Source organism: Hirundo rustica, chromosome 7, assembly GCF_015227805.2.
Source record: "Hirundo rustica isolate bHirRus1 chromosome 7, bHirRus1.pri.v3, whole genome shotgun sequence".
NCBI lineage: Eukaryota > Metazoa > Chordata > Aves > Passeriformes > Hirundinidae > Hirundo > Hirundo rustica.
The window spans coordinates 33,705,304-33,720,111 of NC_053456.1; the positions used below are offsets into that span (position 1 = coordinate 33,705,304).

General features: G+C 41.3%; 1 protein-coding gene across 3 annotated transcripts in view; it reads right to left on the reverse strand.

Moving 5' to 3' along the window:
- Nucleotides 1–14,808, reverse strand: part of KANSL1L (KAT8 regulatory NSL complex subunit 1 like) — a 62,233-nt gene continuing 47,425 nt past the window's right edge. For 2 of the 3 annotated variants that reach the window (XM_040068931.2, XM_040068930.2), the window contains exons 8-15: nucleotides 14,612–14,722; nucleotides 14,098–14,226; nucleotides 11,664–11,788; nucleotides 10,677–10,801; nucleotides 9,811–9,865; nucleotides 4,356–4,468; nucleotides 2,758–2,911; nucleotides 1–2,162 (exon numbers count right to left, since the gene is read on the reverse strand). In XM_040068931.2, coding sequence (XP_039924865.1) covers nucleotides 1,914–2,162; nucleotides 2,758–2,911; nucleotides 4,356–4,468; nucleotides 9,811–9,865; nucleotides 10,677–10,801; nucleotides 11,664–11,788; nucleotides 14,098–14,226; nucleotides 14,612–14,722 — 1,061 coding nt within the window. In that variant the 3' untranslated portion in view covers nucleotides 1–1,913. The remainder of the gene's footprint in view (nucleotides 2,163–2,757; nucleotides 2,912–4,355; nucleotides 4,469–9,810; nucleotides 9,866–10,676; nucleotides 10,802–11,663; nucleotides 11,789–14,097; nucleotides 14,227–14,611; nucleotides 14,723–14,808) is intronic. The other variant, XR_005701593.2, reaches the window with a different exon arrangement.

Here is a 14,808-nt window from a genome sequence, read left to right on the forward strand (position 1 = left end):
CACAGGAGGTCTTCTGTTTCCACTCTCCAGTGGCTGCTTTACTTGGGTCTGTCCCCTCTCCTAAAGGGCAGGAATTCCTCCCTCTGCCCCAGGGATCAGACAACACAGGAAACCCGTACCTTACAACAAAGCTGGGTGAGAGCTGGTCAGATAAGGCTTCCTAAGGAGTACATAGGGGTATGGAAAACACCTGAAACATTGACCTTTCAGAAACACTTTCCTGGAAACAGACGCACATGCAGGGCAAGAGAGAGGACAGCACCCACCTCTGTACTGTGGGGGTGAAGTGCAGCATCAGTACCGCAGCGAAGCTGCAGTGGGTTTGCAGGCCAAGCAGAGCTCTATGCCAAGAGGAAGTATTACTGCCGCTTCTTCGCTTCTAAAAAGCCATCAAATTCAGACTATATACAGCATATATAGAAATAACTTTTAATTAAAAAAACAACCTTGCATCAAAGATTATTGTATCAGACATAGAGGCAAGATTCAAGTTTAAGACAAACCAGTGTTAAAAAAGTGTTTAAAAAATAATCAGAATGTGCAATAAACTACAATGTAGCAATAGGTTGTAGTGTTGAAACTTTACTGAACTGTTTTCATATGCCCAGTTGTATTTCCTGTAATGTTGACAAAAAAACCCCAAAAAAACAACAACTGTCACTAAAACTGGGTCATCTGTCCAGTGCCATTCCAGATATTACACATGGAAGAAAACTGCATGAAAAATAGAGACTCCTCTTAAATTGCCTTCAACTGTCCTACACAGAAAAACTGCCTGTTGATGGATTATACCTACATTCAATATTTAATCTTTGTTAATACCTCTTGGGATTGCAGATACATTCCAAGCTATGCTATTTAGATGCAAGTTTAAACAACTTGCTGTTGTTTTCTCACCGTGAATGCATTGGGAAATGAAAAATCTATCCAGAATCACAATGGAAAGCTTTGGGGCTTCTTTTTTTTTTATTGCTCTTCAAGACATCAATCATCTTTTCCCTTCCAGCTAGTCACCAAATGTTGGCATACTTACGAGACTCGTACAAGGCACTGTACAGAAATAGGAACAAGACTTTAACATATTAAAGCGAAGTATTATGAGCCTCATTAGCTACTGAAGGACTAAGGAAGTAAGATGATCCAAACCACACCGTCCCACGGGCCGTGTCACTAATTTGGCTCGACCCCTCTTTCCCCGTCTCTGCCTCCCCACGGGCCCGAAGCAGAGTCCCTGCTTTGGGGGCGTCAGATCCACTGACTGTGGCAATGCAGTCGGCTACTTCTACCTTATTGCTTGAGGACTTCAATATGAAACGTGCCCCGGCACTACTGACAGCCAACTACATGACTTACCCAGATCCCCTGGCTTGAACTGCTGCTTCTCACCTACCCTTACCTTACGCATGCAGTTAGAGAGACAGGTTTTTGCCCCGTGGCCATGCCACAGAGGAAAATAATCTGAGGCTAATGCTTATCCCCACTATTTTCAAGTAGTTTTTCTGTGTTCAGTTGAAATTGTTGGATAAGGTAGACAGCATCTCCTGCTGCACCAGAGTCCACTAGAACCAGATATGCATTTGAAAACAAACAAACAGGAAAGGATGATTATTGACAAATGTGGCAATATGACAACAGAAAGTGAATGGTGCCAGCAAATTTATGTGCGCCCACTCCCGACATTGGGAATGTTAGACTTCCAGCTTGAAATAATTACTTTCTCTTGGGGTTCAGGAAGAAGAAAGTGTTGTCTTTGGGATTTATCCTGCCTGTTACAAAGCAAGAAAGAAAATATATTATACGCAGCTAAGATAAAGGTATTGAATTGTGCTGTCATATGCTGTGTGAATGAGAGATTTTACCTTACACTTCTCTCCACCTTAACTGGCTTTCTTAATGAACCACATTATTCCCTGTCACCTTTGTTTCCTTGTACTGCTGCTTCCCAGACAAGTGCTTTTGCAGTCTTCTGACTCTTGGGTAGGTTGTTTTCTTGGTGGATAGCCATTGTCTGGCAAAGCAGTGGGTGTGCCTGGAGTGCAGGGAGAGCTGCTGGGGAAAGCTGCACTTGACATTTCAGTCTGATTCGTTACTTGATCTTGGCACAGTAAAGCTTCTACCTCTTCATCTTTTAGAGGAAAAACTCGAAGTTCCCACAGCCCAGACTGAAAGGAAGCAGAAGAGTAGGAGTGAGGGTGGGAAACGAGTATAGAGGATAAAAAGGGATTTCAGTTGAGTCTGAACTGATTAACTGTGTGCAGAATCATGTGCTATCAAGTAACAAACAAGTGTCTTTGCAGTGCTTGCAGGGCTCTCCAGATAAAGAATACAAAACAACACTGCCAGGCACAATGATGTAAGCTGGCTGCATAAGGTTTTGAACATATGAATAATAGAACTACCCTTGAACAGGCAAGGAAACTCTTTTCTACAATGCCGGACCATCAGGATGCCTGACCCCCTAATGACCTTGGCCAACACCCCTGAAAAAAACCCCAGCCTGAACCCAGTCCTTCCATATTTGCCTCAAAATCATGTGCCATGTGTACTGAGCAATGAAACTTTCACCTGTTCACACATCTGGGGTTAATTTACAAAGCACAGCAATGCAGTTCTAAACAGGAGTGCTAGGTTCAGTGCACATTAACTAGGGTGACTGCCTGAGATTCTGTTCAGTGAGACAGGAGAATATCTTCAGGTTTCTTTGCAGTCACTGAAGACAAGACTAACAAGACCTGGAAATCTACTGGAAGCACCCACCTTCTCCTCTTGGCTCTCCCTGCAGAGTGGTGCCATCCCTGAACAAACAGAGCTGTGGGTTTCCAAAGCTGGGTCAGGAGCAGGGTCAGCAGTGCAATGGTCTTTCTGCACCGAGTCCTGGCTGTGTCGGCCATCGGCATTTTTGCTGTAAGACCTAGAGCAGAATTAGAAATGAGTTTTAAGAGCTACTCCCTGACCTTTCACATTGCCACGAGCAGTTCACATTTTCTTGCCAAAGTGTTCAGTTTCTCCATACACGCTACCTCCATTCTGCTTGCTTAAACCAAAAGAGCAGAGGAAAACTGGTGTGGCTCTTGACCTTGCTGGCTGGAGACAAAGCGAAGCACTATGTGGAAGAACTAAGTGGATAAAAATGGGTGGAATAGGCACACCCTGGCTGCAGACAGCTCAGTGTCTGGTCCCACTCCTGAATCTTGTTCCACATGCTCACCAGAACTGTGATTTTGGGCAAAAGACATCAGTGAGCCACACGCTGTCCCACTTGGGCATCACCCACAGGAGCCCGTGGGGTCAGCACTGTGAGACCGCAGTGAGAGACAAGTCCTTGGGCTCCCCCTTACCACTTCTGCTCTGAACTCAAGTCCAAAGCAATCAAAAATGTAGTAAGATTAAAAATTTTGACCTCACTTTTAACAGAAATTTAAACTAGATATAAAATAGTGGCATGCATCTGAAATGCCAGGTGGAAGCCTGACCTTGCTCATGTCAATGAGCAGTGTAATTCTGAATTCAAGCAGCACTAAGATTTCACCAAGGAGTTCACCATTTCAAGATTAAGGTACACACAGAATATTTTATTTTTCAGTACACTTCATAAAGTTGGGATTACTTAAAATAAAATTCCTCAGTAGGGCTTAGCTCTGTTTTTATCCTGCATTTAAAAAAGCTATCTGATTATTCCTAGTGTCATGGTTCACTCTCAGACAAGAGTACACACAAGCATATGATAAACAGCAGAAAAAGTTATCTCAACATTAAGAGGTTGCTTTTTGCCCTGGCAGATTGTGAAGTGATTTATGGGAATCATTTTCTGAGGGCCAAATTGCAGATGCAGGTTTATGATGTTTGCTCCGATATACACTACTTTCTGCAAGACTTTTAGTGATTATATTTAAATCTGATGAGTTCTGCACCAGATGGCAAGCCTGTGAGAATGAACCGTTCCCACAATGACTTTCTAAGTGTAAGGTCCTTGGCACAGCCCAGGAAACACCTCTGTGAACACTGGAGTTTCATCTGAGTCCGGCGAGTGAAGAAGGACTCATGATACACTGGTGGCTAAAGTCAGAGTAAATGGGAGCGGCACAGTTTAGCAGAGCTCTCTGTTCAGTGAGGAAGATGTTTGTTTAGTAATTCCAGGTCACTAACATGCCCAATTTCTGTAAGCATGCATGCCTCAGCACTGCCTTCCCTTACCAGTCACTAAATTAAACATACCTGGTACTGTCCCTGATGAGTTCATTAATTAACAGTGCCCTCATTTCCAAACTTCTGTGACAGCACTTCTGACACTCTTGTACCACAACCCACACCGGGTTCTTATCAAAGAAGGCTCTTATCAAAGCTAATACACCTGCCTGCTGTTCCTCCTGGGCCAGCGGCTCTGCTCCCACAGCGACCACCTGGCGCGCTCTCTTTCTTCATACTTGGCGTGGCGCAAGGAAAAAGCTTTGTCTGACAGGTCTTCTACCTGTAACGAGACACAGGGAGAGCTGGCACTATGAACATCACTAAAACCAACACCAGCAGTATTATATCTGATTCTGCAAAGGTCTATTCAACAAACAAGGAGAGGCAACACAATGCATGCTTTCACTACAAAGACACATTTACATGCATTCAGTTTATGAGAGCTCTGGAGTATGGGGTGCTGTCATTTTTGCTTTATTTCTCTACATGTCTGGGGTTGATCTGAATGGATATAGAAGTTACACCCCCTCCATGCAACTAACACATTTTTCTCTGTGGTGAGAGGCAGAAAATTTAGAGGACAAGTATTCATTTGCAAATCGAGGCAGTGTTAGAAATACATAATAAAGACAAGCAAAAATTCCAACAGTTTCCAGAGATTGCTTTAGGAGGAGGCTGGGAGAGCAGCAGGATTTGCCAGGTGCTCTTTAAGCACTGAGAAATAGGTTTGAGATCACCAAGGACTTTGGTAACTCCACAAAGAGGAACGTGGTGAACCTGAGGTGCCACATTCCTGCAGTGAAACCAAGCAGAAAATGGCTTCTGCTTTGAAGATATTATTTCTTACCCAATGGTTTGCATGATACCAAGTACACCTTAAACCAGCCCTAATGCAAGTACCTTATCTGCTCTAGTAAAACAAGAGCCAGCTTTTTAGGTATAAGATGTAGCTATTATGCCCAACTTTCACTGTGAAAGTATCATCTGGAAGTTTGTTCCTTACCCAGAGCTGGCTGAGAAGCACTTTGCTGCTCCTCCCCCTCACTCCCCTGATGGCAGGGGGAGTTCTTGGCTGGGTCCCTCCAGTACAGCTCACAGTTGATTCAAAGTGCTCCAAACCATTCAAAGTTCACCTAAAAAGCTGAGCTTGGCAGAAGCATTTGAGTGCTGCAGCCATGGATTTTATGCCAGCTAGTCCCAACTCAAAAGCCGAGAAATTCTTGGAAAGAACAATTCCTGGTCATAGGAGCTATGAAGCTGCACTGCCAGATCAGTCCTGGACAAGAATTATACTAATAATTGGGGGGAGTAATGGAAAATAAACTGCTTTTTTTTTTTTTTTTCCTAAAGCAAAATCCTCAGTAGTGTTGTACAAGTAACACCATTTATCTTCCAAGTGAGCCTACAAAACAGAGACCCAAGTGCACGGTGCACTGCAGTGCCAGGTAGTGCCAAGGGACGCTGGCAGTGCTCCACTCCGTGGTGTTTCTGTGGAAGCCATCCCTGTACCAAGTTTTTCAGCACCGAGGTGGTTCACAGCCATCAGGGGTACAATGGCACAGTATCACAATGTCAGCCCAAAGGCTTCATTTGGACTGGAATCAGACACAGGACCCTTCTGTGGAACTGTGGCTGCCCAGTTCCTCCTCAGCCCAGCGCTCGACAAGAACCTTCAGACAAACAGGCTGCTTGCTTTGCTCATCTCATCACTCCTTGCCAAAGGCTCCTCCATTGCTTTTATTTATTTATGTTAAACACAAAGCACTTTGTTAGCTGCTGGTTTCCTTTCATGCAAGTGAACTTAATGGGCTTCCTCCTCTCTCTGAAATTCACCAGCTCTGTCACTTGGAGAGCATCCAAACAGGGCTACATCTCAGTTCACATTCTTGTCTTTCCAAGGTCAATGATGTATAGCATGAAAGCGAGAATTTTATGAACTACAGAAGTGTTATTCCCTTGGGCAAAATTCAGGATTTTTCTGTGCTCAGATTTCCTTTGAAGTGGAAACAAAAGATAATTTAGAAAGAAAAACCTAGGAATTTGAAAATACTTTTCTTAGCAAATTGCCAAAACTTTTCATGCTAGGAAAAAAATTCATTTTTAACAAGTTTCCATTCAAAGATCGAAGTCCACATTCCTCTCCAAGTGAAGAGTTTTGAAAAGTACAGAAATAAGCCTTGTTTGTTTTCCATAGCTGGTGATACCATATTTAACCACTTGCTTATTTAAAGAGAGTTCTACCCTATTCTTTTGAACAGTAAATCTTCTTATTAAAAAATTATCTGTTCCATGGATAAAAACTTCATGACATCAGAATAAAAGGTCTTTACTTAGTTCACTACAGCGTCTGCCGCTCACCAGCATTTCCTCTAACAACTTTAGATTAAATTAAAGTTCTGTAACAGGAGAAATTTGGTGTTTTTTCCTCACTAAGGTTAGTTTGAAAAAGGACAAAGGAAGAACCATTCCTCAGTGGATGGATCTGGCAGTGATGTTGAGAGAGGAGGCTGTGGGGAAGGCCTGTTTGTGAGGCGCGTCCAATGATTTCACTCAAAGAAAACAAAGCTTTGGATCCCCCCATGACACTACAACACACTGTGCATTAATGTTGAATAACACCAGGAATATTTCTGAAAGGTTCTCAAAACAACAAAATCTGTGTTTCACTCTTTGGCTCCACAGGAAACTGAGTCATAGGCCATGAAAACACTTATGCAAAACTAATTGCACAAGGAATTACTCCAAAGAATTTGTCATTACTAAAACAACTACAAAATAAACTTGAACGTTACAACTGTGCCTTTCCAGAAGCTTTAACCTGGACAAAACAAATCAAAACAAAACAGGAAAACCTGTGCCACACCCTCCCATGCCTTAAAGCAATAAGACTGCAAATTCATGCATGCATACCAGGAAACCCAAATGTTCTATTTCCAGAAAGTATTTTTAGAGCAAGTAATAGAGCAGACATAGATAGTAGATTAACTTTTGCATTGCCAATTTTGTTCTTATAAGGAAAAATTTCCAGACACAAAAATGCACCCATAAAAGGTAAACTTTTTGTTCTCAAGGGCACAATGAAGAGACCTGATTCCCAGAAAGTGCTGAGTTCCCATGCCTGGAAGTGTGGCTCACATGAAGCATGACAAATTGGGGACCCCACTTTTTTTGTAACTTAGTCAATGCTGGATGCAGCTCTATTGCATGGATATGGGTTGGTGCATGGAAAGCCTCTAAATGAAGGAGACAGAAGAAGACAAAGATTAAGATGACAATGAAGAGGAAGAAGAAAAAAAGTGACAGTGACAGGAATTCCTGACTACTGCTTGACACAAGGACATCTCTGAAGTTCTAAATTTAGCCATGCAGAAGATAGAGAAGTAAAGAAACTATTACGTAGTATCACCAAAAAAATGTTTAAGTTACATAATTTCCAACACCACCACAGGCTACTATGCAGTGAAATAAAGAAAAAGAGCATTTTATATAAAAGCAGAAAGTATATTTTGCCTTCCCTTGTGTTACATGAATGACCTACTGAAGCTTGCCTTGACTTAAAACACACAGAGCAATTTCAAGAGTGTCAGAGCATGAGTGCAGAAAATGCCAACAGGTAATGGTGCTGTTTCCTCATGTCTTTTTCCAAGCTTACTCAGTAGCAAATGTAACTACGCTCAAAGCTAGAGGAAGTTGAAGAATTATGCTCAATCACCTTTTCTCAGTACTCTGAAAAGCATCCAGAGGAATTAACAAGATCCCGAAAGAAAGGGGGAAATTGGCAAAGGATGATTTACACAAACAAGATCATTAGCATCTTTCTTTGTCTAACGTCTGTCCCCCTCACTCTACCCAGTAGCTGACAGATGATGCAGAAGCAGTGGGCCACAGCAGGAGGCAAAGCTGCTGTATCATTAACTCAAGTCATTTCCTGGCCAGAGGATGAATCACACAGGATTGAGAGTCACACCAAGCACAAACGTACTGGGTGGGCTACTAATTCAGACATTAGCCCATGAACTTCAGAGAGAAACGTTGAACTCCCTTCAGCAAAATACACTAAAAGCATGAGACAAGCCATCTCTATGGGATCTGAAATCTAAACAAGAAATCCACTGATTCCATGCAAGTTCCTTGAAGCCCTGAATGCAAATCACTGTTGAAATTCTTCACTCCCCTCCAGACACCAGGATGAAGACAGCAAAGAACTGTAGATGCTCAAGGGACATTGTGCCCTTGCTGCCTTTATTAGTTACTCTCCAAATAGTTTAATTCAATATCCTTGCAGGAGAGTTCTCCTGTGTGTGGAATTTGACCTTCTGGTACAAAGGAAGGCCAGGCATGTTTCCTGCTAGCTGGGACATACTAACCCAGAAGTGGGTGAGTGGAAATGACATAAATTTGACCGCAGATTTCACAGGAATTTCTCAACTGCGTTGGAAAAGGCAGGGACAGAGAAAGATTTTCCTTCCAACCCAAGAGTATGCTTCCAGGTAAGTGCAACTACACCAGGTAAGGAGTTGAGACCATGATGTTCTCCTAAAGGAAAGGTTCTGGAGCAGGTAGCTACAGACCTAGTAAACCTCCGAGGAAGTTCGTGCCTTTGTGGAGAGCATATTTTCTACCCCAAGGGAGTGACATAATAATTTGTTTACTGAGTTTAACGTAACCTTCTGCACTGCTACATAAATGCCGTCTTTTTCTACTGCTATGGCAACTAAACCTCTGCTGTAGAGATTCTCTCAATCAGCAGCTCAAGAACAGATATTGTGGATCAAGGCAGGAATACAAATCCTACAGTTACAATTGGTGATAATGGCAGAGACTGGAGGGAGATTAAAGATGTCCAAGCAAAACTGGTTTCTGGAAAAGAAGCCACAAAAAGATTGGAAGGACAGAAAATCAGCCTAGAGACCAGACTTGCTGGTAATTCACCCCAAGGTTAGGAAATGCCTCAAACCCCTGATTAGGGGTGAAAGGGACCACCAGCTGCAAAGTCCACAGACATTCCCTGAAGAAAAAGGTAGATTCTTATGTCTGGAGGAAGCAAAACTAGCCCATGATTTGCAAATTTAGCTCAACAGGCAGGCAGGAAATGCTGAAGGTTATGTTGCTCCTGACAATGCAGAAAGGTTTGTTCCCAACAGGAGGGTAGCAGGAAAACAAATACTGAAGAGAAAACTGAGGAAACTGGCTGGATGCACAGGCAAGATGCCTGATTACCATATGAAGAGCAACATGCCATGGAACGAGAAGATGAGAGAGAGGGACAGCACTGGTGGCCCCAGAAGACAGTCACACTGGGAGAGGCAGCATTACAGTGCACAGGAGCAGGGTGGCACAGCCTGACCCAAGGGACCCTTTGGGAGCGCTGACTGTGCAGCAGCAAGGGGCCGAAGTGCCAGACAAACAATGAACAACGAATAATAACGGTATGCTTGCATTTCTGTCTTCCACTGTAGAGACACATTTTCACAAACTGATACTTATTAATTTATTTTAGAAACTTAAAACTTACTGGAATTTGTATGAAGTCAGTGTTTCCAGAAAGTATGTACCAATTACCCCAATTATATGTTGTATCTAGTTTATATAAACCTAGTGGTTTAATTAAATACAGCCTACCTCTTCTTCATCTGTTTGAGACTTTTCTAAAGGTTGAAGTTCAACAACTCTCCAGCTAGAAGACAAGAAAAATCAAATTAATTTTAAGGCACTGATAACAGATGGCTGAAATTTATATTTTCCTTTCCCAACAAGGTATCTAACCTTTCCTTTTCCTAAAACAGTCTTTATGATATTCAATACAGTTGTAATAATATTTTTTAACTTAAAATACAATAAAAAGGTCATATTACGGATTTAAAGTACAGAACAAGTACATTTAGCACTTCAGGCAAAGTGCTACTAAGACACTGAAGCACAAGAGAACAACTATCCTGTTTTTAAAATCTAAAGATGTTCCCCTTCTAAAACAAAGGAGAAAAAAGTCTCTAGAGTCATGGATTGTAGGCCTACGCTGTATGGAAAGAAATAAGCTTATTCTACTGCATCAGAATGGCTAAATTAAAAAAAAAAAAAAAAAAAAAAAGCCAAATCCATTTCTGTTAATTCACAGAAAATAGTTTACTACTTTCTTATGAACACACACAAAAAAGACAGCAATCTCCAAAAAAACGTTCAGAGCCTGTCAGCCTTATGGTATATTAAAGGCCATAACTACAATTAAGATGATGTAAATCCACTTCTATTTTTATCCAGTCTGTGCATCTGCCACATCCCTGTATATATCAGACTATTTCTCCTGTACTATTTCTCCTGTCCAGTCTTCCCATTTCGGTCACATGAACTGAAATGCACAGATAAAAACCCAAGCACATGAAAAGATCGTCTTTAATATTATAACATTTTCTAACTCCATGTAAATTATATTCTTAGTTAATGTTCTCATGTTCATTTTCATGTCTTTTGTAAAAAGGTTGTGAACAAACCTTGGAGTAAGGATTTCTTTGTACTGTAGTTTCTCCAACTTTGAAGGTGCCACCAGAGACATGGGAATAACAATGTTGTCTATATCATAGGAGCTCTCACTTCTCAACCTCCTCCTGGAGTTATGCTGAATAATAGAATCAACACAAGAGGATGTCAGCTCAAATCATAGGAAATACATCTTAGCAGAGAAACACTAGAACTTGACAAGAAGAAAGCCTGAACTTTAATGGAAACAGACTATTCCAAAGTGCTCATTTACATGTTCTTTGATGAAGATTAACTCAAAGGAATCGAGTCTAATCGAGTGTGTTGTCTGAACTGTGTGGGATGCACATTTAAACTCAACTCCGCATTAAAACACGATGACTTAGAGAGCACCACTAGGCTTAGCAAAACCACGGGACCTGAATCTGTATATTGTCATGAATTGTGCTGTATATTGTTGTGAATTTTCCATTAATTCTGGGAAACAGTGTGTTTCTGTACACTGAGCCAGAGTTCTGCTACTCCTCAGCAAATTATATACCAGGGACTTTGCCCGTATTTCTGCACAAAGAGTTTTAAACTGGGAAACTGAGAGTTAACAAATTTTGTGACTCTATTTGCACTGTTGAGGCCATTTTATACAGCTGTACCAGGAAAAAAGGGTTGTAAGTACTTAGTGTAAAACAGGGAACGTAAATCATGGTGTATTTAATGAAATCTGGGAGGTGGGGGGAAAAAGGCACAATACCAACAAATTGAACTTACACTCCAGTTACATGATCTGCAAAATTCTTTTACAAGCAAGTACCTGTTTTAGAAACACCACATACTCAATCTGGAATAAATTGGTTATTCTAATCTACTTAATTCACTGTAAAAATGCTCTGCACTGTCACATGACCCAAAATCAGATGTAAAAGGCACATGTGGGCCTTGGATTATTAATTTGCACAACTCTTTATCGATATTTCAGTTGAGACAGCGATGCATTTTTGGTTTACCTGTGATGAAGAGCTGTGACTGGGCCGAGATATGGCACTGACACTGCTCGTGGGAGTAAAACTGTTGTGGGACTCGGGCTCTGCATGCTGGAAGGAGAAGGTCTCAAATCGAGTGCTACTTTCGCCTGTCATAAAAAATAGCAATAAAGAAGACATACCAGCTGTTGGCGATTAGACTGCAGATATTTGTCCACACAGTAATAGTAAAGCCATTTCTAGATGCCTACAGTGAACCATTTACAATTTACTGCGTACTAAAAAAAGCCATCTAAATAAACACTTGCTATTCATGCTGTCATTGTTGTTCCACAAAACTCATCCCTCTAATTCTACGAAGGATTTTTTTTCTCATGGAACCAGCTTCGTATGGGCAAATCCTGACTCTTTTTTTCAGGAGCTGTCATGGGCTACACACACAGCAAATGCAATCTGACTTAGATTCCCCCTGTTCCCCAGCAGCACTTCTCTAGTTGGGGTGCATCCCACAAGTTCTCCCTGACTGTTTCTTCCTTAATAAATGATAAAACTGGCAGCAAGGATAACAAAATCAGCGTAGATCTCCAAACCAATAGCGGTTTCTTCTGATTCACTGCTCCAGACAAATTGTAATTCCTGTTTACTCCCATTCAGTCCCAGTATAAGCAGCATTTAGTGGGATTTATAATTTAACCACCTGTTCTCTTTCCTTCTACCTAATTTTCAGTAACAAAGGAGAACTCAATATACCAACAAACAGAAAGGATGAGTGTATTCCAACATGGAAAAAGAGGTAAGACTGATCCTAAAGACAGGGTCAAGGTAATGAGCTACCATCTCCCAGGCAGCCCTGCAACTCCCTGGCACACAGCTTTTATTTTTGGCCTTGTTCATTAGGCTGACCTTCCTCATGGATAATTTCTCCTAGACAGAGCCCAAATTAGGAATAAATATGTAGTACTATACCCATAGCACTAATAAGCTAGAACTTGTGCTCCTGCTCATGAATGTACCACAGTTTTCTGGCACTGGGATGATCCTCATGATGAAAGATTGCTTTTCTGGTTCCATTTATAAAAAACCTAAATACTATTGTCAGAAGGCTAACGGTAACTTCAAAAGGTTTATAGCAAGATGTTTTCTCTCTTACTAGGGCTCCCAAGTAACTCCAGTTGATGATCTCAGTGTTCATGACCACACTTCGGAAAACTGAGAAAAACTGGGTCAGCACCTTGGGGACCAGGAAGTGCTCAGGGGAGTGGGTGGCATGGAAAACAGGGTCACGGAAAGAGGATAGGGCAGAGCCCCCCATTGGAGACAGGCACAGAGAGTAAGAGAAGGCTGTACAGCGAAGGCAGGGCTGCACCGCGCAAGGGGAAGGATTCACAGGACGACCCTCATCTAAATCCAAAGCAGTTCCCAGCGTGCCCCCAAACAGCTTATATTCTCTCCTAAAACTTTCTAATTAGTTGGGTGGTCTTGCTTTGGGGTTCTGGACTGTGGGCTTTGGGGTTTGTTTTAATCCTAGATCATAATTTTTTATTAATTCGTCTCTGCCGTAACTCCTGTATCTCCACCTCTAGTGAAAGATTATCAGTTTTGCCTGGATATGCACCAGCAGTTCATTTTTCCACAATGTTAACTGATTGTTTATACCTTTTAATTCTTTCCTAAGAGAAATCTTAAACTAATATGGTTTCCCCTCTTGCCCAGTGACTTATTTTCTTCAAATGTCTTGCGAAGAATTTTGCCACAGGTTTTCCAAAAGTTACACAAATGAATCTGTTAGGCTTTACATTCTAACAGCCTGGAGAGGTAAGATGACATTTACCTTTACAGTGGTATGTGAAATTTTTTATCCCCAAATTATCACACTGTTCTACGGAACTTTTAGGGCACTTCCAATTAATTTACTAAGTGCTGAAGTAGAGATTCGGTGGCTTAAAATAGAAAGGTAACAAGGGTAAAAACACAGTAAAAACTAGCTATCCACAAGTTCTCTTAAAAGTCTGGAAGGGATCCAAATGACAGTATACAACATATGAAATATAGTGGACAAAGATGCCAGGAATAGTAAATGTTTCATTGGGCACATGACTTAACAGATAACTTAGCAATGTCTGTTTTACTGGCTGCCATTACAAAAAACCCTTTCCTATTAAGAATGACACCCAGTATTAGAAGAACACAGCTGAACTGCCTAGCAGTTTCCTTTAAGAGTACTCCAAAGATAAAATACAGCAGCTTGTCTCATTCTGTATGTACACTTAAGAAGAAAGATGACTACCACGCTTTAAAATAGCAAATTATTTTCATGGTGTTCTAAGCCCATTTCTTCATAAGTTTCCTAACACTATCCTTTTTGGAGACAACTTTTAATTCTCAGAGCCCAGTGATATTCATGCAGTACATATTTTAAAAGATGCAGCAGCCTCTTGCAATGCTATTTTTTTCTTACCTACTGCTGTCTCACTTAGATGCCTTTTCTTTCTTCCTTCTGACAGCTGGTCACCTAACACCAACTGAGATTTGGAATTCGACAAACAGCCACTGCTCCACTGTTTGACAGAAACATGTGGATTATAGTCTGTAACAGAAAAAGCATGTATCAAGTTGAGAAATTACTTTTCATTGTACAACTTACAGGAAATCTCAACTGCTGAACTATTATAAATAGCCCCAAGCTTCTGATAGGAATGCAAATAGCAACAGGACTGCAGTCAGGCATCTGGTCCAAACTCCCCCTACTTGCAGTATCCCCCTACAGCTCTGGTGGGATCATCTCAGTGTAATTAAGTAGAACCTGACACTGTGGTCTGAGAAGAGATTCCTTTTCCACCTAAAGCCACGTTCAACTACCTTCTCAGATAACCTGCTTTGTGACAAGTTTATAAACTGAGCCTCTTCATGGCAGAAAATACTGATGAATGAAAAACGGCCTTGCAAATATTAAAATATTTCGCTTTACATACCATTGTCAGCAGATACTTTAAACTCCCCTCCCAAAGATGAGGTATCAGCAGGTTCTCCTCTGATGTCATCCTTCCTTAATAATGTTTCAAAGTATATGTGAAGAGGAATATCTAATAAACAAACCAGAAATCCAAAGGAACAGTGTCTGAATTAGAAAGATGGCAACTCTGAGCCAACGAATTATGCATCATCACTA